This window comes from Anopheles merus, chromosome 3L, assembly GCF_017562075.2.
Source record: "Anopheles merus strain MAF chromosome 3L, AmerM5.1, whole genome shotgun sequence".
NCBI lineage: Eukaryota > Metazoa > Arthropoda > Insecta > Diptera > Culicidae > Anopheles > Anopheles merus.
The window spans coordinates 28,801,553-28,827,556 of record NC_054085.1 but is presented as its reverse complement, the minus strand read 5'-3'; the positions used below and the strand labels follow the sequence as shown (position 1 = coordinate 28,827,556).

At 46.0% G+C, this 26,004-nt stretch overlaps 1 protein-coding gene across 9 annotated transcripts in view; it reads left to right on the top strand.

The window, feature by feature from the left end:
- LOC121600654 (transcription factor SPT20 homolog) overlaps positions 1-26,004 on the top strand; it is an 84,331-nt gene that overhangs the window by 18,161 nt on the left and 40,166 nt on the right. For 5 of the 9 annotated variants that reach the window (XM_041929471.1, XM_041929465.1, XM_041929472.1 and 2 more), the window contains one exon: positions 13,774-14,529. In XM_041929471.1, the coding sequence (XP_041785405.1) occupies positions 14,509-14,529 (21 nt within the window). In that variant the 5' untranslated portion in view covers positions 13,774-14,508. Of the gene's footprint in view, positions 1-11,199; positions 11,218-13,773; positions 14,530-17,784; positions 17,966-26,004 lie in introns of those variants that run through there. The other 4 variants (XM_041929474.1, XM_041929473.1, XM_041929467.1 and 1 more) reach the window with 3 other exon arrangements.

Here is a 26,004-nt window from a genome sequence, read left to right as displayed (position 1 = left end):
GCACAGGAGGCTAACGTGTGCTGCAATGAGATGTCAGTGTTAGTAGTTGCGAGGCTTTAGTAGTAGCAGTAGTAGTGGTAGCAGCATTAGTAGTAAGGTGTACACACTTGCCCCTCGGCCAGTTGTTAATCGTGTATTATGCTTCATAACTCACCAAAGCATCACCCTGAGCGTCGTTTCTCCTGACTGTTTTTGGGGATGCTTTAGAGACCGTTAGACGTCGAAGTTATGACGAAGAACCCAACAGGGTCACTCTTCCGAACGGGAGACGTCTAGGGGAGTAACGACATCGATGCAACCATACGGGAGATACTGGGAACTGAAGCCTAAACCGAAAAGATTGCATAAGGTTATGCGCGTTAGACGCTATCGTGGTGAGTTGCTGGGGTCGACCCGGTGCCCGGACATGCCGCACCTGGCCAGACGGTCGAAAGTCATTGGCGCCAATTTCAAAACGAGCTAGTGCTGATGAGAAATTCCCTGAAGGAGCTGTGTTTTCTCCTACGAATGATCGTCGGCGTTAGCGTTGGTTGACATGGAAAAACGTTCCAAAGTGTCGTCTCTATAAACCATTCTTCAGCAATTCACCAGATTTCGAACTGGGCGTTGAAAGGCACCCGTTCCATAGCCCTTGGGGAGTTAAAATTGGAACCGGAATAAGAACCAGTTCTCAGGGACTCCAATCTCATCCTAAGGCACCGAAAAGCCGTAGCCCGCTCGCCTTCAGATATTGGAGTAAAAGCAGTGGAATTCTACGCTGCTCTCCCAAGTACTCTGAAGTACAAATAATATAACAAAAAAATGCTCCCCAAAACTGACTGACCTTGTGGCGGGTCGATGGAGTGCTTGGTGGCGTAGCGAGACTTTCCTCTGGAGCGTGGCCTATCCTGGATCTGTATGTGTGTGTGTGTTCCAGGCATGGAATGGCGTGTGAAAGTAGCATTTTCAGTCTCAAACTGTTTCCAACCCGTGGAATACGCGGTGAAAGGGTCTTTTTCGTTGTCTGGCTCTTGCGCGACCAGAACAGGAGTGTGTCGTTGTGTGCCAGGTTATCATCCGGGCGAGTGCCGGTTGACCTTCGGTTGCATAAGGATTTGCAGTTTACTCCCCTTTCCCACTGCGGGGGTATCTTGTTAAAGGGCTCCCAAGCTGAGGTCGTTTAGTTTGATACAGCCTGCAAATCGTCCACCGGCCATCCCCGTCAGGCCCGTGCCGTTTAATCAGCTGACGAGTGTGCTAAAAGGGTGACCACATTATGAGGCCCCAGTTTGCTTCAAACGATGGAGCCTGCCTCCGTGATGGATCATCTTCGGGGTGCAATGCAACTCTCCTCAATGCCGGTGCACTGGTGGCGTACCAAATCATCTCTCCAGCTTCCTTAGCCATGCTGATGCGTTACCTGATGCACACGGTACCTCGGGAATTGCACGATAATTGCCTGCACCGGAGGAGCGCGCTCGTATCGAATCCTCGTTCCACGTTCAAGCGGGCTGCTTACTGCTGATTCAATGATCCGTCGGACGATTAAAACTCTCCAACGCTGTGAAGAAGGCTTATTAGCTTCGGCCTCATGCTGTGGGTGAGTGTTTGTGTAATAAATATTTAATCGCTCCGCGGGTTAAAGCAGCAACAGTTTAGGCTGCATGTCATGTGAGCGGGACCAACTGTGGAAATTACCCCGCTCGAAATGACAATGCATGACGATTGCTTCTTCGCTTTCGCTTCCTCCACCCCGCACCCTAGTCGGTCGTATAATCGAGTGCCACACGGCTGGGAATAGATTAATCTGTTTAGTCGCAACGGTTTTTTGTTGTTGTGCATACCGTGCGACCCCCGAGGAAGGGACCAAGGGGAGTGCGCGTGTGATGTATTCGATTTCCGTTTCAATTTGAGCTTTTCGGTTCAACATTTTCGGCCACTGCGGGCACACGCGGGTTCTCAGGCTCATTTCATGCGCATCGGCTTCGGCTCGTTAGTCTGCATGCGCCTGCGCCGCATCGACGACACACACGCTCGGTCGGGTTGGTTCCTTTCACTTCCACCCTTCCAATGCTGCCGCGAAGGGGGGAGGGGGGTGGGAAGGTTCAAATGGCACGCGTACTTTACGACTGCCGGAAAATGCCACCGCGTGGGGTGACCGGCTGTACCTTTACCACATCTCAACGGATTTGAGGCCAGGGGGGCCGCTGTTCACAGCAATCAATTTGGCGAACGATTGTTAACAAACCGTCACCCGAATGTGCATGCGCGCAATCCGCAACATCGTTTGCCGTTTGGGATGTTGCTCTGTCGGTGACATTTCGGTGGTGACATGCGAACTAGAGCAAATAGACAGTGCTGGGCCGGTTCGGCATGTTCGGGGACCTTGCGACCTTGCGTGTTGTGGTCGTTTTGGCGAAATTTATGTGACGGATTGTCGGTCAGCTGTGTCGTCTGTGTTGAGGGGTGGTTTTTATTGTGCTCATCCCACGTCATCTTTGGTGTACGCGATTAAGAAGAATGGTTATCTTGTTTTTTATGTTTGTTTTTCTTCACACCGCACCGTGCGGGCCAAGCTCAATGGTGATGGATGCGTGGGTGAGAGCTTCATATTGGCTTGCAAATCAAAGTGGTGGACAGCTTCTTCTTCGGAGTTGGAAGGTTGTGGAGTGTGTATCGTTGAATGAGCGGCAATTCTTCAAAAGCCGATTTAAAGGCTGTGCATATATTATGTTTTTTTTTTGTTTAGGAACAAGAAGAAACATTTAGATATTAGATTCTTGTAAAACGTATTGCTCTTATTCTTCTTAATAAGTTAATATTTTTAATTCGTCTCGGTGGTTAAATGAATGATATAATTAGTTTAGTTAGAGCCGTCCTACAGCCGTCAACTCGCACGACTTCACAACATGCTCTATTGGGTTCAAGCCTAGAATGAACCGATCCCCCGTAGGAAGAATTGAAATTACTAATTTACTTACTTTTAAGATGAATAATCTTTGTTTTGCTTCTTTTAAAGGTTGTGAATAACAACTTATCAACAATATTTGTCATGTTTGACTTCTCAATCGTGTACATTTTGTGTTTTCATGTTCACAACATATTTACATATTTTCATAGACATGTTCACATGAGGTTCCTTACTCTTTCAATTTCTGAGCTATACTAAGTAAACAAATAAGTTCACCTATACCAAGTAAAATTATTTATGTTTTGTTTTTAAAGTTGTCTTATGGCGAAGGATTATAATAATTAGGAGCAAATATTTTTACTATTTATTAGTTATTCTTCAGCGTGCCTTACAGCCTTACAGCCTTAAGCCTTAAGATGGATAACAGTACAAAAAAACATCGCAAAATCAAGCTTTTCATCACAGTCTCAAGCAGCCTTTGGTTTGCCAAAACATTCTGATTGAACAAAACACATTGTGTGGCTTGCGATCAATCAAAATGCCATGAAATATAGCGATGATCATACACACCTAATACCCGATCATATGATATGGATACGATCATGATAAGGATATTTAAAAACAAAACAAAAAACCATATAAATCACAACGGGCTACAGCTCAAATCAAAAGCAAACGAAATGCATTGCATTCTTGCCGTGCTTGTACGCATTTTTGTTTGGCTAGACGGTATCGTCTTACATCACACGCACATCGCCTTATGCCTGCACGACAGCAGCGACGGTGACGGCAACATTCCAGCTTGCACCTTACACTCACAGCCAGGCAAGCCACAGTCAACGACGACGAAGACAACGACATCTTCAAATTGGCATCCCATACGATCACACGCAAACAAAACGGCGAGTGTAGAAGCATGCGGTATGAAAATAGAAAGGCCACCAAAAAGGCCACCATACAATCAACTGAAACATGGAAACAAAAACCGGGGCAACCCTTTTAACCCCCTATAAATGTTCAATGTTCTGCAAGAGAGATGCCACATATGGGAGATTAAGAAGCTACGTAGCATTGGAACCGTGTTGTTGAAGGTAGTTGGAAGTCGTGTGAAGAAATATTTTCCATTCGATCGATCAAAAACATTCCACCGCATACCAAACAGCTGACTAAACGGGTGAACGATACCGGTCTTTGGTCCATCTCAAGCCAAGCAAAATAATAGCGATCGTTTTTTCGAAAAACAACACACACAAAAAATGCATGAAAATCGGTTTCGATTTCGATCGGCTTAAAACGGGTTCCGATCTTGGCAGTATGGGTGAGGATGCTGCACACGCAAGCCCGCTCTCGGCAGTTAGCCTTCGCGACAAGACACCGTTCGGCAGCTTGCGTTCCAATACGTCGGTTCCAACTTCCTGCTTGTCGTGCATGTGTCATTTACACGTCTTGCTGCGGAGAGGACGCTTCAGCAGCGATCCCACTCCGAATCCGCGTGCCGTTCGATTAGCCGACGTGATGGAGGGGTCGCTCGGGGGGGAGGGGGGTTAATGTTGTAGAGAGGATGCAAACCATGCAATGGATGATCTTCGCTGGAAGGGAAAAAACCGGTTAACATTTAGCCAAAGATCATCAACGAAAACGGGGAAGCAGCATGAACCTAAGAGCCCACAACCCTCTCCGACGCAGAAGAGGGTCGTCTCATCTGCGTTCACTCATTTGAGAGGGTACCACCTCCCGCACCCCCTGCTGCCCTGTGGTACGCCAGTAGTGAATACTTTCGATTTCGTTTGCTCGCTAGCGCTAGCGGAGGTTCGTCGCTTGCGAGCTCGTTGATGTCGCCGCGCGTCCACTGCGCGTCCACATACTCTCACAAATGCCGAAAATGCGCTGCCCTGCTGCCGCTACTACCCTTCATCTCTGCAGCGTGAGAAATACGTACTGACACTATTAATAGCGGTGCCACCAGCGCTGCTGCTGGCCGGTTTCGGATGAGGATGAGCTGGTCGCACATATATCTATATATTTTGGGACGGAGGCCCCGGAGGCTACCTTCTGACCGATCGACCACCGTTCACGCGAAGGGGCGATTGCCCGTGGCAGTGTGCCAAAAGGTCAGCTGGGAACCACGGTGAAGGTTCTCTATTTTCGCACACTCGTTGCGTGTTCGGTGCGTGGTGTCTGCGTTAGGATACGGCGTGATTGTCTCGAAGTCGGAGTCGATTCCAGAATGATTGTAACACACGTGTGGTGCGCGTGTGTGCGAGTTTATGTAACGCAAATACAGGTTCAGAACGAAAACTGATCACGATCGTGCGCTTAACACCCTCGGCACGAGCGGTGACCCCACACTGACACTTCGACGGTTCGATAAGGAGAAGGCACAAATGTGTCAGCGCGTTCCGAGCGTAGAAAAAGTCCAAGGCTGGAAAGCTGGCATTCACTCACCACGGCGGGTGACACAAATTAGCTAAATCTAAAGGCGCTTACTTTTCGATCCAGTCTCAGCGCTGGAACTGGGGTTGATCTTGTTGAAGCATATGCGTGTGTATTTATATCGCAGTGTGTGTGTGTGTCATGGCATGCTTGTGAATGGGCGTGAATGTCAACTTGATATGGGGATTTGTTTCTAAAATTAGTCGTCTTTTTAATGTACTTTGTCATTGAGCGTGTCATGATAGTAATTATCATCGACTGTACGATCAGGTGTTTATGCCTTATAAGACATTAAAAAAACTATAAAATTCAATTCCAGATGGACACTCATTCGAAATGTACATTTTATAGATCGCTACTAGATTTTTCATATATTCAATAGTGTTTGATCGGCAACATTATTTTATCTGGTTTCTAAAAACATCAGCATGAGGTCATTGGATTGGACCAGCTTTTAATTCGGTTTCCATCATCCTCGGATATTAAAGAGCATCTTTGGGGATATCCCTGTTATATAATTGATGGATAAGTAGGATTTTTCTGATCTTAGGCCTATAATTTTTTGGCTAACCGCAAAAAAAGGGATATTAAAGGATGTTCTAAGCATGCTGAAAATGACCTCACGTGCAGATTATCATTGTTGTCAACTATTCCAAGGCATCAATTCTCTAAGCATTCAAGTTCCCTATTTACCAATAAGAATGAAGAACTCTAGGTTGTTCTATTAGGGCCTAGAATTCAAGACAACCTAGAAACAACTTGAAAATGAAAGTGTAAGGGAAATTCATAATTTTAAGGTTTTTCAAACGTATTCAAATATTCAACAAAGACGTATTAAGCCACAAAAATACATCTAAAGTCCATAAACACTGACATACAGGAATAACCTCTACCTCTTGTGGTTGCACACCTCTCCGATTGAGCAGATATCATGAAATATCAACAATCAAACTTTTCGCTAAGTTGCCAAAGCGTCCCCCTTACTGTGCAATGTTTGAGGTCACTTCGTTCAACAACAACAACAAAAAAAGCAACACAGACAATTTTGATCTTGCCACAAAGGTTAGGCGGTGGCCAACCGTGCCTCTCGTGTGTGCAACAGTGCAATAGTGTCAGGCAACTCACAAACGTCGCATTGGCAAGCGCGCTCCAGCAAGCTCACACCACACACAAGAGGGCGTCGTTCCAGCAACATAAAAACGGCAACTGCAACCACACCATCGCACGCTACAGCCCGTAGCCCATTCTAGCCCGGCTCCAGGGCGAGACGTTCACGCGAACGGTGGCAATTCTAACGCCGCGGGCATCCACCACCATCCATCCATCCATCCCGCGCAGCAGCACTATCTCAGGCAATCACGTGCGGCGTCAACTGCTCCGTGAGCGCGCGCGTGGGTGATTTGAATTAATTATGATCATTGTAGGTCTTGCCCAAGTGTCTGTAGCTCTCCCTTCTCCGCAACTGTGGTCTGCAACTGCAACTGCAGCTTGCCCGTGGGAAATAACCCTCTCTAAATGGGTGCCCTTTGCCACACCGGTCGATCGGTCGGTTGGTCGGTCGACACCTTCCTGGGAATCTCGCAAAACCCCAGTGCCCGCAAGCGGGCAATATCTTTCGGGAGATTGCATCCAACGTCGAGCAGCAACAAGACGGTTTATTGGTCGATTATTTATCATGCGCCTGGTGTTTGTTGGGGAGGCTCCCAAAACGGTTAATCACTCTATCAGCACGCTCGCTGCCACCTCGAAACATTGCATCACGGCGTGCCCATTTTTAATTGGGAAGAATTTAGAGGAGGTGAAAAAAAAAATACACGAACCAGGCACCATCATAATGGCGGCAAAGAATTATTGGAATGGTTTCAAATCGATTATTCAAAGCCGCCACGCGCCAGCGCAAACATATGTACGTACAGTAAGGTAGCGACTCTCTTGGGGGGAAGGAGGCTGACCTACTCTCCCATCGGGGTGCAAGCGGGCACTCGGGTCACGAAGTTTACCATTTCTTCAACCTCGAGAAAATTGCAAGCCGATAAGGAAAATGAGAAGAGTGTGGGTGGGTGGAAAAAGGTGTATGTGGAACGAAATTATGACACTTTGCCAAACGCCCGCTGCAGTGGAGGCTGCAGTACGACGATGATGATAATGGGCGACTCCTCAGATGCTGCTGCACCGGCTGCTCACATGGCTATTGTGCACGTTGCGCGAATATACGCTTTGGCATCTCGTGTTTCGTTTCGATTTATTTTAAGCTACCAGCCAAGTGCGCGCGCGCGCACATTTGTTTGCAGCTCACTTCGGAGAGCTCACAGAGAGCACAGTCGTTGAGCAATGCTTTTGGAAGGTGGGGTGGGTATGGAGGAGATATGGATAGCAGCCACGGTGGTTTCGGTTTGGCAACATACCCATGGAAATGAGGTTCACGCTATTGGGAGTGTAAAGACATGTGTGTGGCGGGCGGTACGGTTGCTCCCCTTTTTGCTGATATGGATGCTCTTGTTTCTTTTTCACGTGTCTGCGGTGTGTGGCAATCGTGTACAGTGTGAAGACAAGACATAAAAACGACTCCCATTTGATGAAACGAGCGTTCAATTGGGCGCCGCCATGTTTAATTACGCCATTCTGTCGATTTGGCGCAAAGCAAATGGCTTTGATAGCGCGCTTCAAGACGAGACCCAAATGGAGGCCATTGTGTGAGAAGCCACCGCACACAATCACGCCTGTCCGCATGTGTGCACTCTTATTTGACATTTCATCGGTAGCGTTTTTCACACCGTTCATCGATAACAAATGACTGTTTGGTGATGATCGTTTCTCTGGAAGGATCGCGATCAGCGGGTAGAAGAAGCCGTTGTGTTTGTGTGAAAGACCTTTTAGTTTAATTATGATAATTATCTGCCCAATTCATCGAGTGGCGTATGATTTGTTGAGCCTGTTGTGACACACTCGCCCGCTCACACCAAAAGGTGTCAAAACGTTGTGTACATTCATTCTTTTCAGGGGTCTGTCCAACCGGGAGCACACAAACATTCGTCTTATTTTTTTTTTCTGCAGAAAGAAAGAACCTTTGTTTGCCCAACACATTACCATAAATAGAACAAAGCGCCACAGCGTCTTCTTGTGCCTGGATGTCTTCTTGTGACATCAAGCCTGTGTAGCAACCCATGGCCACACCGCCACGGTGGTACCCAGCCTTCAGCGTCATTAGAAAACTATTATCGCTGGACAGTGTGTGGCGGCAGTGCGCCATCTCCACAGCTTCGGTGCCACACCATTCGTCTCTGTCAGCACGGGCACAGGTACCACCACCAGCACCGCACGAGCTCGAGTCGTCGCTGGACGAACCTTTCAAATTGATAAAAGCAAAACAACTATCCTCCCCTGGGGCGAAACTACTTTGCTTCAGGAGGTTGTGCGCGGTGACCACTGTTGTTGCCCGGTGACTTTGTGTACGTGCAGTAGGACTACTGAAAGGTGCAGCCACAAAAAGCCACCCTCTCCGCGATAACATGTTTGCCATCCACTCCCCCCTAGTGGGAGAGTAGTTGAACAAGGAAATCATCATCGGCTCTGTGGCTTTGCAGGAAGAACACATGGGCGCGCGCAAATGTATGCAACAACCGAAGGTGTTCTTTATTGTGGTTGATATTGCAACAACAGCAAAAAAAAAAAAAAGATGAGATGAGCTTTTGCATCGGTCTCATCATCATGCCGGCCATCAACAAATGACATCTATTCGGTTTCACTATGACAGAGTAGCTTCATCATTTAGAATCATTTGCACGGTACGCCGTCAGAGATCCTTGGTGTGTGATACAGTGAGACCTTCAAAGACGTGTTGTTTTCACCTATTCTTCACTTGCAAATAGCACCGTCACCGTCATCATTTGCTGCTCCCCTGGGGTGGCGTTAGGGGGGAGATGAGACTCAGCGTCTCTGGCGTCAAGCGCAAACAGCTCCAATCGTAACATTAAACCCATAGAAGGAGGCACCTATTGTGTGCACCTTACCTGCGAGTTCCGCCTTGACGTCCAAATATGCCAAATATTGATATTGATGCAATTTGCCATCAACGGTTTTGACCTTTAAATGTGGGGATCGGGGTGGGTTTTCTGCTACGTTCTTTTTTTTTGTCCCAAAGTCACACTAAGATCCACCATCACTTATCGTTGTTTTTTTTCTCCTCTTTCTTTGCAGGTTCCTTTTTGAAATGGATGACATTCCGCGAGCACTCGGGCGTCTATTTTGTTTTGAGGACCCCATACACACACACGCGCGCGCTTGCGTACACCCACCGGCAACACAATGGAGAGCATCTGCCACACAGCGGGAAATTGAGCCGTCATTAGGTTCGATTAGTGACTCTGCTTTGGTCCACTAACGTTGAAATGAGAGGAACAGGGGCCTTTCGGAGGCACGCGCCGAAAATGACGATGTGATGCTGTGGTGCGCAAATGTCAGAACCTTCGAGCGAGTTCAAAGCCTGCCCCTTTCGGCGGGTGTGGACGTTGCGCTCTACGGCGAATGCCACCCAAGGCATTGGATCCTTCGCAGAATTTCCGATCGCCCTTTCGATCATTTTATGGTGAAGCGGGGTGTGCTGTTGTTGCCATGGCAAGTGGCATGTTAAACTTCAAATTTTTATCAATGCCTGCCTTGCTGGGGAAACTCATTAGTGGCAAAAGGTCAACGCAGTATTAGAGCAAATAGGTAATTAAGAAGATCTTCTTCATTAGCTCTCCTGGTTGAATTCACTTCTCGATTGTAGATCAGAATATGTAGATTCAGACATTTATAGTCACCTTGCTATTCAATATTTTTTTCTAATTGACACATTCCCAAATGTCAATGTTCCAACTCTCAAGTAATATTGACACTTCCTATTGATTGCTTCTTGAGATACAATTGTTATGGATCTTCTTGAACTTCTTACCAAACCATACCAGAAAACCATCCCTCCTGTCAGCAAACCTTGCACAGCAAATCAAGGCTTGCGGATGATCTGGATGCGTCAATAGATCTATCACTTCAAACGCCACATACCCTTGAACGGGTACGGATCGGAGTGCACTTGATCCGTAACTGAGCATGTTTGAGAAAAACAGCACTTGATACACACTAGAGAGTCACACAGAGCCAGCAGCTCCGTCTACCTTCATGCACTCAACCGCCTATTAACATTGCCCCCGCTGTAGATCCGGAATGACTACAAAACCAAAGCCTCCGACAAGGCACCAGGGCATAAATTACCATTCCAAACCAAGGCAAGCAAAACTGGTCAACACTCACACACGCACACACCATCACTCCCTCATCATCATAATCGGTGGCATCTTCGGGTCTGGTTTTTTTTTTTTGCGATCATGCCACCGTCACCGTTGTGCATTGATTGATTACATGGGTCCGGGTGGTTTTCGTAATTTCCGCATACCACGGGATCTCGAGGTCTCGACCTCCAAACTGCACCGACACACTGCGGCGCCGCCGTGCGTACGATTTTCGGCAGGTTCTCGTGACAAAACAAAACCTACTACCAAACAGGAAAGTGTTAGTTTGTAATGCGGAGAGAAGGAAATAAAACGTTCCCCAGGGCCTACCGCTAGCAGCAGGCACACTTACGCAATCGGTGACAGCAAAAACCGTTATAATTCCGACCTGTGTCTTTCGCCGCCTCCCACAATCTTTCGCATTTGCATTCGCTCTTATGTCACCCGCGAGCTGTCACCGCTCGCACGGTGACGAACGATCGATCGTTTTTCGATCGGCTCACGCGCAGTGCTTCGGCTGACCTTAAAAAAACATCGCACCGGCACACATCGTCGTACCAGGCAAGTAGTGCACACGGGCCGGTAGAACACATTCTTGGCGTCCCCCCTTCGCGGGACTGGAACAAGGTATTAATGTCAAAGCAATTAACGGTTAAATTGAATCACCAACCAAACCGATGCCGGAGGTTGTGGCGCTTTGTGGCGGCGGTTAGTACCGAAAGGGTGCAATTATCTCTCGGTATACACACACTGAGGCGGTAAACACATACAGACAGACAGACAGGTGGCGGAGTTGCCCCTCGAGCAAGTGTGCCTTATGAGACTGGCTGCGTTGCCTTCATCCCCCATTGTCCCACTGCCTTCCACTTCCACTGCTTTGTATGCTCTTCCTAACCAGCCGAAACGGTTGTTTGGAATTGATGATGAGCACTCGGTCCAGTGTGTGGTTTAGCGGTTGTCATTTGCATGCGATCGATGAGCACTGTCTGTTTCGGGGGTGCATTTGTGGGGGCCAAGTTGAAGTTGTTGTTGCAGAAATGTTTGCCACCATTTCTACACTACATCAGATTCAACTGACTTCGTTATTGCATGATGGTGAATGATTTTTTAAAAATTGTTTTGATATATACTGCTTTTTTGGTGGTCTTTTGCTTTGACATAGCCTTTAATCTTCGGTCTTTGTAAATGTAATTTGTATACAAACATTGTATCCTGCAGGATTTACGATGTCTTCCACGAAAGCTTAATCATCTAGGATTTTGTATTGTTAGTACATTAGTTGGCCCACATTAATGTATTATGTAAACCTGGTTATTTCAATTGCACATTGTTTTATAATACTTTTTATTACCTCACACATTGCCAAACGAAAAAAATGACTGTTTTCTAATTGAAATCAACGCAAATAGCGTTTCGTATTTCTTACTATTCTTGTTTGGTAAACTCTTAAAATCATAAACACCATCACCTTTATAAACTAAATCTGAAGGAACATCTCTTAATATCCAGAAGTTTGTTACACCTCATAATTTACACAAAGCTCAAAAGATGATCAAGCTATATCAAGTTTATCGGGAAAATGAAGTAGTACAAACCAGTAAACAAATCTAGTAGCGAATAACGCGCTTTGTATCAAAATAGCATTTAAGAGTCAAAGTTGCACCAGTGTTTTAGAGAGTATTACTGAACAAACCTAGAATAAGTATTGATGAAATTGTATTTTTTTTTTTGGTTTTACTAATACATTTGTTAGAATTTGTCTTCATTAGGATACTAATAATTCTGATTGCTCAGTGATGAACTTACTTCCAATATCAAATTGGTTGTTTGAATGACTTATCTGTACAATGGGAATACAACATACAAACGAATAGTTGATTTTTTAAACAGTGAAATGTATTCCCAAAATGTTGATTAAAATTTCATTGAAAAAACGAGCAAAGAGATGGCGAAAGATAAAGATAGATCGAATCTTGGTGAAGGGTGTCCCCCATGTTCATCGGACCACCCTGCTTTCTGCAAACCTAACATTTACAACAGAGAAATCAATTTTACACTACTTTTAAGCATCCCACCAAGAACACGAAATTAGCTGTAACCAGAAACCATAAATCATTGCCGTTTTATAGCTGCAATTATGTAAATTTAATCGTGCGTACATTTCCACGTAAACACTCTGATTTTATCATGCACCCATGAATCTGTGTGTGTTTTTTTTTTCTTCTTTTCAATCTGTTCCACCAACATCCTGCGGAGCAGCAGAGAGTTTTCTGACCTCGACCCATTTCTGGCCCCGTGCAAGGCCTTTTTATCTGTATTCCAGCATAAATTCAAATGTCCGCAACGGTAATCGTTCGCTCGGCACCTAGTGGCACACATTACCGCGTCGGCACACACGTGCGTCGCGTCGTTATCAAAATGTGTCTACCGACATTATGGGGTAGCGGCGATCGATGGCCAGCCGCTCCACCGTCGTACGAAACAACCCTCTCGTAACTACCCCGACTCGCGCACGGGTAATGTACGCGCACGTACGAGCCGCGTTGCAGTGGTGCGTCATTCGCACTGTGTGTTGCTGGCTGGTGGTGTGACCTGTTAGCTGATTCGCCCCTGCAGCAACCCCGATCGATCCACTAACCCACTAAAATCGAAGGTGGAAGAAAATTACATTAACAAAAATGAAAAAAAAAAACTGCACACATTTGTGTCTGCCTTTTCAATCAAAAAGAAACGAGAACATAAAGTAAAAGAAAGAAAACAATATCAAGCAGCTCGTATGCAGCAGCAGCAGCAGCAGCAGTTTTATCGCATCGAAAGTGAAAAGAACATGCGAAAGAGCACTAAAAGACGAAAGAAAGAACAGTGAACGGGCGAAGAAAAGCAACACATTAAACTGGCATATCTTAACTCGAAGGAGGTAACAAACACACGAGACAAAAAATGAACCACAAAAAAAACAACAACACGAGCGAAGAAGTTGGAGAAAATGTGAAAGAAGAAGAGAATGAAAGTGAAACTGGAGTGGCACTGAATAGTCAGGTTAATCACCATAAAAGAACCCCGTCGTGGTTGTTTTTCCCCTTCCCCAATCGGGGGGTGAAAAATAACTCTCAAATTACTTACGGAAAGTGAAAATAATGTGTCTGTGTGTGTGTGTGTGTGTTTTTTTTGGTTTTATTTCAGCATTTTCCAGCAATGCACAGCCAGTTTAAAAGAATTGTTGTGTGATTTTTTGTTTTGTTTTTGCCTGTCGCAGCGCAGCAATCGAGTGAGATCTACACCGACGACAGGCGCGTTGTGTTACATGATCGGGCCAGCAATGCACGCGTGATCAATAATACCTTCCCGAAAAAAAAAGTACGCCAAAACACACGTCCGTGAGTGAGATAGTGAGTGTATGTGTGCGTGTGTGCGTGGAGAGGAAAAAGTCCTCCATAATTTTTGAGTGAATTTTGCGTAACACAAATTCCAGCATCGTCGTCGTCGCCACCCATCGTGGTGTCGTGCAAGTCGTATCGATCGCCCGAGAGAGCCACTTCGCGGGTGTATGTGTGTGTGTGTGCGCGCGTGCGCCTATCCGTGAAATATAGTGTGTCCCGTAGACCGTAGTGCCAACATCGAAGGTGGTGCAGTGGCAGCGGTGGTAGAGGTAGTAGACAACGAGGACGACCATGAAACAGGCAAATGGTCGAGTGTTCGATCGGAATAAAGCCACCGCGTACAGCAGCCGGAAGTGAGGTGAGGAGGGAAGGGAACGACGAGGAGCTCGTTTGCACGAAAGCCTGCGGGAGTCCCCGCCAGCGGGAGCGGAACCGACCAGCCGCAGCACCAACCGCGTCCGTCGAGATCCGTCCGACGTGAGGAAAGCGAGACGATTTGCTGAGCGCGCCCCCCCCTGTGTGCCGTGTGCGCCCCTTCATGGCCAACTTATGCAAAAAGGTAAGCGACCCGGGTCCTAGTTCTTAGTAGCAACAGAAGAAGCGAATCATCTTAACGCTGTTTTTTTTTTAAACGTGTTGCAAAAGAAACACATTTAAATGGGATCAGATGTAGAAAACGGTCACATGGTGGTAACCTTTTTGCTTCGGTGCGGAAAGATCAACAGCCCACAAACTGGAGCGATTGGTATTCATTAGTGGTGTATCGTGCCGGTTTAGTTTTATGCGATTTTCAGACGGAAGGCGGTCGGGTCGGCGGCAGTGCCTAAAACCAGATTACAGATAATACACCTTTTTCCCTTGCCGTCTCGCGTGTGCATTCGTCTGCGTCGGGAAGATGTTAACCTTTCAGGCTGACCGAGTGCCGAAACCTTGAAGCAATAATCCAGAATTGCTGGATGCCGTTCTTGGTTCTGCAGCTGATTTGCATAAAGCAAGTCGCGGTGGAAATAATGATTATTTTAAATAGCACCTGGAACGATGCTCGTTCGTGCGAAAGTATCCTTTCTGTAGCTCTCATTATTCAATTATGAGCGGTAGTGCTTTTGCAGGGCATAATTTGTTAATTGTTTAAGGCAACACTTCCGTTTCCAGCACTTCCATGCAAGTGGTCTTTGTATTGTTAAGGATATTTCAGCAGTTATGTAGGATCATTCTTAGAACATTGGATATCTGGAAGTTTAAGACATCCCGAAAGATGATATCAGAAGTACACAAGAATCTTCAGAAATATACAAACAACTTGATTATCTTCAGTTATTCCTAGTACAAATCATGATATCTCAGAACTCAGAATATTGAAGTGCCTGTTCCTGTACCACACAATATCGTCCCATAACTTGGGATCTTCTGCGTCAAGGTTCAGATGTCAAGGTTCATTGCACTGACCGATTTGGTTCATCTGTGAAGTGCTCTTTCCTCAACCTATTGCTACTCCACACAGATGCGCTCCGTTGGCCTTTCGCTACGCAGCCAACTGTATTTAATCAACTAAATGAATGTCAAACAGGGACGAATTGACATTTGCATAGCTTGAGACGACCGGGCAATGTTGTGATTAGCGTAAAAGGAAAAGGAACAACAAATCAAAACGCTGGGCACAAATCCTGGACGTTAAGCTAAGTGACCAGAGTGCCAGCGCACCAGAATCTGCCCACATCCGGGATCGTCGGATCTTGTTCGACCCGTGGGTTCTAGGTTTCTCCCCAGGCAAATGACCGGTTGTTGTGTAGCTGCTGCTTGAGGCGGGTGCTATTGAACCGGTTTCGCACACTCTTGGAAAGCATCTCAGTTAGTTAGCCAGTGTGGAGGATAACTTAACCATCGGCAAACCACTGCTCAAGAGTCCACTGGACTCTCTTTGTGTGGCTGGAGCGGGTCGAAAGAGATTAAATAAAAAAACAGTGTGTATACAACTGATGCTCCTCAGCAGTGACGCGAGGCAGCGTGAGGTTCATTTGCCAAGACGCCAAGAGGCTGATCTGTGTCTGGTAATTTTCCCTGTTTCCTTCCTTCCTTCCTTGCACGGAGGATTTTTGATGCGGTTCGCTGACCTTTTCGGCGAGTTTGTTATATAGAGCGGTGTTGGATTCTTCCAACTCCTGCTGGTACCGTGCGCGCGCACGGGGCGTTAATATAAATGTCAATGATTGCAGCCGTGCCTTGCCAAAGGATGATTATTTCCTGCACGTTGGCGCCCCCTCTGTTAAAGCTGTTCGAGCTGGAATTAATCGCGCATGCAAAAACAGCCAGCATGTCCGCCAACGAATTGGAATTGGAGGGCGGCAGTTTTTGCGCTTTCTTTGCGCACGATTATGATGGTTGGCGGCTAGGCGGATCGATATCCGATGTACAGAGGACGACGTGCTCCAATAGTGCGGTGCGGCCCCAGTCTGCTGCGACTAATTGAATCTTACCAACCCGGAGCCGGACAGATTGACGCGTTCGGGACGCTTGCGCAAGCGAAATTCGCACCCGTACTTACCACTTTGGGCGGGATTGGGAGGCATCACCGGATGCGGGAGACACGGTGCGGGTTCGTTGCCGCCACACACACACACCGATGCCGCTCTGGCTGACCTTTTCCGTTTGCTGAATTCCAAATTCAATTCCGCTCCCGACCGTCATGCTCCAATAGTCATGTAAACGCACCACGGGTAGGGGGTTTACGAGGCGGTGCTGAACGTTCGGGGCTGAGAGGTTTGGGATGAGATTTATGCAATCGAGTGCACAAACTCCAGTTTTCCCCTATTCCCCGGGCACCGACCGAGTTCGGCATGCGTGACCCGGGCAGGCCGGCGAGATACACTGGCCCCAAGAAGAAGCAGAAGAGCCAGCGCACACGATTTAGGACGGACTTAGAGGACCGTGCCGGCCAGACACCACCACTGACCGAGTTGCCGTTTCGAGGCAGGATGAAATACGAGCTCTCCATTCGGAAGAGTGAGCCCTACTGACGACGATCGCCTTCAAGAGGGGAGGGAGGGCTAATGCCTCCCTCAGTCCCGATGATACCTAGTGATGCCACGTGTTACGTAAGTTATTACCAGCTCACGATCGGGGTTTCTTTTTTTTCGGCCAGTTGGTGGCTTCATCTCCTACGCCGGAGAGCAGCACCAATGTCCAATTCCTTCCTTCGATCGTGCCCATCTTTTATCATCGTTTTATGAAACCTAAATCAAGCACAAATCAGCGCCACACATTTGGATGTTAAACGGGACGGGTGGCGGTAAGATGACGCCAGGAGGCAAGGGAGAGACACCATGACAACCGTCCGATAGATGCGCGCGCCCGCGCGTACATCTCCCTCTTTCGGTGAGTGTTGTAGGGGCCATCGTATACAAATGAACCGACTTGCTTTCGGGCTTGCGTAAGTTTAAGCGACTTTTCTTGCTGCGTCATTCTTGCACGTCGCGTCTTACAGAGCACAAGCGACAGAGAAAGAGATAAATAGCGAAGGAAGCGAAAGAGTCAGAAAATAAACCTTTCACTTTGCTTCTTCCCTTCTGGACCCGGTGCCCGAGATGCCGCAAGAGAGGATCTGACGGTTTCCAGAAATACAGAACCCGTCCCGAGGGATGCTATAGTCGGCACGCAAAAATGTGGTTGACATTTGAGAGGATAGAACCTCGGGCAGCAGTCGGGCAGCGAACCTCCCGGACCAATAACAACAACACATATTCTGATCGAGGCGGGGGAAGGTCGGCGACTTAGTTGATCGGGTGCTGGTCTCGGGTAGTCCAGATGCGAAACTCGGTTCTTGCCGCTCATGGGCCAATTCTTCCTGTGGGTGGCGGTTTTGCGAAGTTTGTCTTTTGAGCTGAAGAATATTCTTTGTTCTGGTGTTGCGTGTAGCAAACGTTGTCTAGTGGAAAGATCAGTGTGTGTGTACGTATGTAAATTTGTGATTGTATATCTGTTGTTTCAAATATATCAAGGTAATTAAAACTGTATGAATTACAGAAGAAATGTGAAATGGATGATACAAAGATATATCCTGATACAAACTTTGATCTAACATATCTTCACATCAGTGAATTATTCTATTATTTTTCTTTATCAAAAATATATTAATTATAAATTAATAACAAACATCGTTGGAAAAATAGTGCCAACTTCAGTGATTGGAATGTTTTCTCGACAAATGCGATGATAAGTGATGCTTGCATATTTTGTTGGACATATTAATTATCGAATGAGAATGATTGATTTACTTCATTCACATCGCCATACTGATAACTAATATTGTAATTGAAATGGAGAGCAAAGACCAACTATATAAGTTGATATAGAACACAAATATATAATCAGAAGAATCTTCAGACTTTGTTGGGTCTGATCAATTCTGTGATTCTGCGATATCAATCTTATGGCACGTATCAGATAGGCTTACATCTATTCCTGTCTATCAACAGATTTATAGTGACTTTGGTCGTCATGGACTTCGTCTGGCCAGTGACGCTTTATTGTATTCATTAAACAGAATTCAGTTCAGAAGAAAGCTTTAGCTGTCTAAATAAAGCACGAGATAACATCTCCTGCACAATCTACTAAATTGATGTAGTTGAAGTTATCCTAAAGCTTGGAGGAAATATAATTTTATTAAGAATTTGAGGTACGATATATCGCGATAAACAAAAAGGATCCTTTGGGAAATAGAAACAATGCAGCTGTGCTTGTCAATTGTGGAGCTAATAATTCCTACTGAATGAACAGTTGCAAAAATCTTCATATATGGTCCAGACAGCTTTGAATTTGAACCAATTTCTCGTAAATTAACAGTTTAAACCAATTCCTGATTCCATAGTAAACAAATCATAGTTCAATAAAATATTTCGTAAATGCTCGTTCGATACTTCTCATACTTTTCCCACATACATTTGTTGCTTTTCCGTTCTCTTCACGCCGTCTGCTAACACGGATAACAAATGTACACCATTTCCTGTGTCCGAGACCCGCCCAGCTAACTATGACCAATAACTGATTTTCATGCAAACCCCACCAGCACACACTAAACATTGTACTGAATGGTTTCGAATCAGCTAATTGAATCTCATTTCCTTCCAATCATCGATCGATTTACTATTACGTGCACAGCAAAAGACACTCTTGGCTACTTTTATGGAGCGCGCAAAAAGACTGCATAGAAAATAAATAAAACAACAAACGCCTACAAAATTAGCAACACGAGCGCAGAAGAACGGGTGGCAGGCTTCTCCGCTAGATTTCCTGTTGCACAATAATGCTTTCGTCCCGCTGGACGGTCGTAACGCCTCTTCATATCATATTCCGCACATCATCACCGTGCCCGGTACGGTTCGATTAAAAAAGAAACATCAATTAAAATCAGTTCACTGAATCGCGAACCAGTGGCCAGTGGTGCTGCTGCGGGATTCGTGCACCTGAGGCGGACTGGCCCGTTGTTGGGTGCAATTTTTCATTTGCCTTTGCCTATCAGCCAGCCAGACAGACGGAAACATAAATAGTCTGTTTATAAATATGTTCGCTTACATGAACCCCACCACCCGGCCGTGGCCAAAGAGGCTGATGAAATCTGTCGATGCGATAACAAGCAAACACTTTGGCCACTCCCGGGCGTTGTATGTAGTAAGTGTAAAGTATGTTCTGTTGGTGGTGTGTTTTTTTCTCTTTTTCTTCAATCCCTTTAACACCAAAACCACACACACCTGTGCACGTAACGATCGACAATAAGGAAAACATATCCACACCAGATCTCGATCGATCGATCGCTAACCGAGCCGCAGACAGCGGCATTCTCGTTAGGATAAGGTGGGCTGCGTTATTGTGCTTGTTTAATTTGGCGTTAGCTTTTGCTTTGTTTTACCAACCCACCAACACGCCAAGCGCCCCAGGCAACTGACCTGCAAGTCCTGTGTGCAGTTTTATGACCGACGGAAAACGAAACGACCAGGCGTTAACAATTTCCTGCCACCGCGTAACTAACGCGAACACAAAAGCCCACCACGGAACGAATATTGTACCATGTCTTAGTAACATGGTGGCACAGGGCGTGTGTGTGTGTATGAGTACACCACTATGGTTTTTAGCATGCATTGCTTTGCGTTTTTACTCATTTCAAAGTCAACATGAATTTATACTTCCAGTGTAAAAGTCAAACGTAACGAATGCGCCAACTCGCTTGTTCGCTCGGTTGCGTTGTCCCCCGCCCGGTTCCGATAATAAATGGGCTCATCGAAACATTCGGCCCAAACACAGGGGCAAGGTAGCCAAACACACATCCTATCGTACCAGGACGCGGATCCTGCTTCAGTAGTTTCCGCACGTTGTTTTTGGCAGCGATTTGGCAGGTCGAAGGGAAACGAAAGACTTCAAATAAAAGCGACGAACCTTGCCTCACATTATACGCAAGCAGCAAGTGTACGACATGCGCACTTAAATATTAAAATTGCGTATTTTTCACGCCGAAAGAAGAAAGAAAGACCCCATCCAGCTAACAAAGGCTACCGACGTCGTGAACTCGCGCGTACTCTCGTTATTATTGTTCCCTGCCGCGCGCCGCTCGATTTGCATTGCGAATTTCTCCACTGAACCGTGAAACGTGGTGCGGCGGTACCGCCACAACACCGTGTCCGAAAACAAGCCGTTTGTGTTACTCTTCTCGACATGTGCTACCGGAGAGGATCAAGCATATCATAGCCTTCCTTCCCCTTTGCTTACCGTCGTGTACACATTTCTTGACTTGAGATATGGGCTTTTTTTTCGTGCTGTTGCTCCTTCGCTTCTTTCGATTCGAGTGCGAACGATCGGTTTTCAAACGCCCGAATGGTGCTGTTGATCAGCACAGGAGGCGGCTCCTCCTCCTCCTCCTCATGCGGGTGCGTTTTTGTGTAATGTTTCACAGAGAAGTGAAATTACTTTCCATTTTTGTCTGCTTAACATTGTTTGCATACACCGGTCGGGTCTACAAATCAAAACCACAACCGAGCAGCGGGTAGTGTGTGGAGCTTAGTTTTGCATCATTAAAATTGGCTCCCGTTTGGAATTCATTGCGTACCGAAATAATGACCACAATAGAGCCGATAGGAGCAGCAGTGTGTTTACCTTTGTTTCGTTTTTATTTGTGTCCCTGGTGTCGGTTGTTCCCGTGTACCGTTTGTTTTATTGTTGCTTAGCTCCATTTTATTGCACCATTAAACACGCAGGCACGCTGGTGTTAAGCCATTATGGCGGGGAGGGCGCCTTCAAACACCACCTTACTTCCTGTATGAAAAATTAATTAGATCACACTGTTGGGAAGGGGAATTTGGGCCTTTGTCTAGACGGTGCTGCAAATTGAGTTAGATAAACGCCTTTAGATTGCTGTTACTGGCCAGTCAGTAGATTTAATTGCTCTGTTCAAATAGAGTAGTATAACATTGCACCAATTAGCCAGTATCATGTCCGTATAACATATTGTAAAATGACTGACTGCAATAATAATTGTTAATATCCATAAAATGTGTATCTAATTAAATGACTCTTTTAGAAAATTTAAAATTGTATAGTTTTTGTTACGTTTACTGACTGCAGTCAGGAATGTAGATTTCCACAAATGTTGTGAAATGACATATTTTATGTAGATTTTATGGTGTTTTTATTTTTACAAAAATAGTAAATTACCATATTTTTATTTGGTTTGAAATAGTATACTACTCATGACGGACAATAGAACATGTAGAAATGCTACATTATTCGAAAAGTCATTTCATTAGGCCTCTCATTTTTTCTGCATTATTTCACAATCAAACACTTCAAATTGTAATTGAATTTCAAATAATCTTCTAACTGATGACGATCGAATGTGTTTGTCCAAGCAAATTAAATTCGAAAACCAACAGCCATATGCAAACGCGTAAAAAAGCAAACTTAATTTTCAATAAGATCCGGGCAAATTGCGCAGCTCCACCCACTGGCTAATGTTAATTTCTGTATCAAACACAATTCCAACTCACTTCCTGGTTGTGTGACTCCCAATGTTCAATGTCAATCCGAATGTACTAGTTAGTGTGTCCTTCAGTGCGGCACCCTTCCCCAACCCCTCCTTGCAATCGCCCAACGGCAACAACAAAAACGCTTCGATTCCTCTGCTCTCGATGGTTCTGTCCGTTTCCCTTCACCAAATTTTGTAAAAGATTCTCATTAGTTTCATCCACCAAGCGCGCGGACGGTGAATTTTTGCGATCTCACGCAGCTTACCCGCTGGATGGGTGGGGTTCTCGCATGACATCGTACCGAACCCGGAGACGTTGCAGCCGCCGCCGCCACCGCCACCGCCTTTAGACGTCACGATGGCGGGCGACCACGGGCATGGTGCCAGTGAATTACTTTTCCTTTTTTTCCGCATCGTAGTTAACCTCGAAGAGCAAAGGAGAGTGGGGAGAGGGCTCTGTCCCGGGTTTGAGATTAAGAACAGGAATTAATACACCGTTCGCGCCCCAGATCGAACGTGCAGAACACGGTTAGCAACAGTATCGGCTGGTTAACTTTGCTTTGTGGTTCAAGGCGATCCTTGTTGTTATAGCTCTGTTTTTTTTGTTTTTTTTTTTGTTTTTAGAGTAGTCTCCTTTTGTGTTGCTGCGAATGTGTATGTTCGTCGCTTGGTGCGGATGGGTGGTAAAAAAGGTAGCAACAATCAAGGCCGTCCCTTTTGCTGGCGGGGAAGGACTCCTTCCCGTATGGCAACTGCCAACGCTCGCGCCCGATAGGCATCATGGGTCACACGACTTTGTTTTTGTGAGGAAATGGGACACCAATTCGGTCGTGGCCGCTCCGGTTCGTACAATATTGGTGTGTATGTAAGGGCCGCCAAAGGGCGACTCACATCGTGAGCGAAGGCGTTGTTATGAGACGACCGAGCAATGATAGGTTTGCGTTGTGGGCTATTTACGAACAACGGTGTATGGAATGGGCAAATATATATTTATTGGAAATGGTTGGGTTTTATTGTAAGCCTCAAAGGCACTGAGATGATAAGTAAGGATAGTTTTTACTACAAATCGTATAACAGTTTTGAGAACTGAATTGAGCGTATATTTAGCTATAATAGGCTATGTATTTTGTCAACAAACTTACGTACAGCAAATTTCTCATTGTTGTCTTAGTTTGGTACTGCACATTCATAAGCATATAACGAAAAATAAAGCAGTACGATAATTTCATTTTTCATGAGATGGAAAAATGGTAAAATTTTATGTGGTGGGCACTTTATTTAACCGACTATTGTATATTTATTTAGAATTGTTGGATTTTCGTTTATGGCTCAAAGGGACTTAGGTTATAAATAAAGAAAGTTTTTATTGTAAACCGTAGAACAGTTTTGCCACCTAAGTTGAGCGTTTAGCTAAACGATAATTATTTTTTTTTTTCGAAATAATTGTTTTATAGTTTGGCCAAGTCTTATACTCTAATCGGCATATAATTGTTTATAAAACATCTCGTAAAAATTCCTTTTTCATACGGTGATGGTTAGTCCTCAGTATAACAGTTTTCCTCCATCATAGACAATTAGTTCGAGTTAAGCGAAACCAGCTGCCGAAAATATTGCTAACAATGCACCACACCAAATTGAAGTGCATCATCACACCACACCAGAGTTGATTGACGTCGTCGTCGAAGGACCAATTTACTCCACACACACACACACACACGAGCCACAATTAGCCGCAAAACTGTCCCTCAAAGCTGTTAGCCCCGAAGCAAAAGCCCATGCGATGATGCAACCATGTCACACGGAAAGTTGAAAGAAGCGGCCAATTGTTTGCAAGAACTTTAACTCCCTGGCAATTAGTATCATGACGGGTGCTACGGCCCAACTACCCACTTTCCAATTTCGCACAATTCCATCAACACCTAGTGCCTAATTGCGTGTGCATATGTATTGTGATTGTGTGTATTTTACTATACCAATTTTTGGCCGCTCGAAAACCCCTGTAGCTCGATCTCCTTGCCGGAGAGGAACAGGGGTAAATGATTTCATTTAAGTTTGGCACCCTGGCAGACAAGGTGGCGATCTTTCTCTGTTCATTTCAATCGACATTGCAACAACCAGCCCTCCTCTCCATCAATCACACACAAACACACACCCAGCGAGTATCCAGTGAACGGAGAACGATTGTAGTGCTCGAGGGCACCGAAATTGACTGCTGCCAGTCGGTGTGTACAGCAGGCTGGCACCACCTTTGACCTAGTAGAGCGGTGTGTGCTGTCCGCTACCTATCTACTCGCGCGATGTACTGTTTACCTTTTCAGTGCGACCGTAAGCCTCCCTTGTTCGATATACCTGTCTGTCACCCGCGTCCGACTGACCTAATGCCTTCGAAACGGACCTGCGGTCAAGAAATCAAGACATCAGCAACATGTGCTCGGCGAAGCTTAATTACCCAGCTGGTCGTGTTTCGTGTCGGCGAACTACTATCCGGGCGACTACCGGATTTCGTTCGGGCGGTCTTACAGTTCAGCGGATCCGCACATTAAGGGCGTGATTTTGTTTTTCACCCGTGATTTCGGTGCTTTAACCACAGCACGCTTTAATCCAATAGCAATAACGATCGCAAATGGGAATTAGGCGCGAAATGGGGCTTGAGTGTTACTTTTAAGAACCCGATCCGTAGGCTTAAACAGGCCTACCAGTAGGTTAACGAGGTAGATAAGTAGTGGCAACCGCAACCGGTAGTGGCAAAACGTGTGTTGTGGTTTTCTTTGGTTTTTTTGGTTTTGTCGATCGTGGATCGATTTTAGAATCAAACGGCGGCGCCAATTGCATAAGAGCTCATTTGAATGATACAAGGCGTGAACAACTTCCACTGGGAAAGGTGCAAGAAAGGGAGAGAGAGAAGCTGTAACGTACTAAACATGAGATTACTTATAGGCGAACGAAGTTTCCCCCAATCTGGTATGACTTACGTTCTTGCCCCATGTTTTTTTGTGGTTGCGGCTAGTTCAAATAGAAATAATTGGATCCGTCGTGGCTGGAAGCTGGAATCACTACAATGGAGCGTGAAGTAGCACACATGGGTATGGGTGGACACCGCATTAATTGACACAGGCCCTTTCCCGTTCCCCTTGTAGTACCCCCTTGGGTTTCTTGTTGGAGTTACGAGCGCGCCCTGCTTCTAAGCCAATCGCATTTCCGCGCCAATGAAGTTAACGCCATTCCACCGCTGCACAACCGATCTGGAGCAAAACGGCATGGGCTGGTACGCTGACCATGGGCTAATTCATGCACTCCTTTTACTATGTACACAGACACTCACTTCCACCACCACCGTTACTCCCAATCCTCGCGCGCGGGTTGGTCGATTGGGCGTTGGACATAGTGCACGAATTTCCATGCCCTTAAGTTGCTGCTACCAATGTGCGGCCCCCATTTTTAGTCTGGTGGCCCGGGAAGACTTTCACTAATCCTGCGTCTCAGCACTTGACGGGGTGCATGTGTGTCTGCACCGCGCACAGCCCAACCGTTTAGACGCAACCGTTTGCTGTGGTCAATGCCCAATTAGAAGGTTTCTTGATCGGTTGCTAAGAAGGAAAAAATATATGTATCGCTCAACGCAAAGCGCTATGATACGATAATTACGGCGATGAATTTGAACCGTCGACGAAACGACAAGGGGGACCACCACTCTATCGGGCCTCGGGCGTACACGGTGTAAGCAGAAGGCGGAACACACCGACACCCTGGTGCTCTCCTTCGAAACCGGGCCTGACCATCGACGAGAATGCAGTTTTTAGAAGGGTTTTTTAGTACCCCCAAATGCCAAACAATGACGCGTTGGTCAGCTTGTCACGACACAGATGTGGTTTGTGTGGGGTTCCTATCTATCGGGTCTTGGGGGACTTACTCCCCAAAAACGTTATTATATCATCAAAAACCCGACCGAGCGAGCTGAAAAATTGCCACAAAACATTGTACAATTCAATTAGCAATATATTTCAATCTACGTACGCTCAGCGTAGC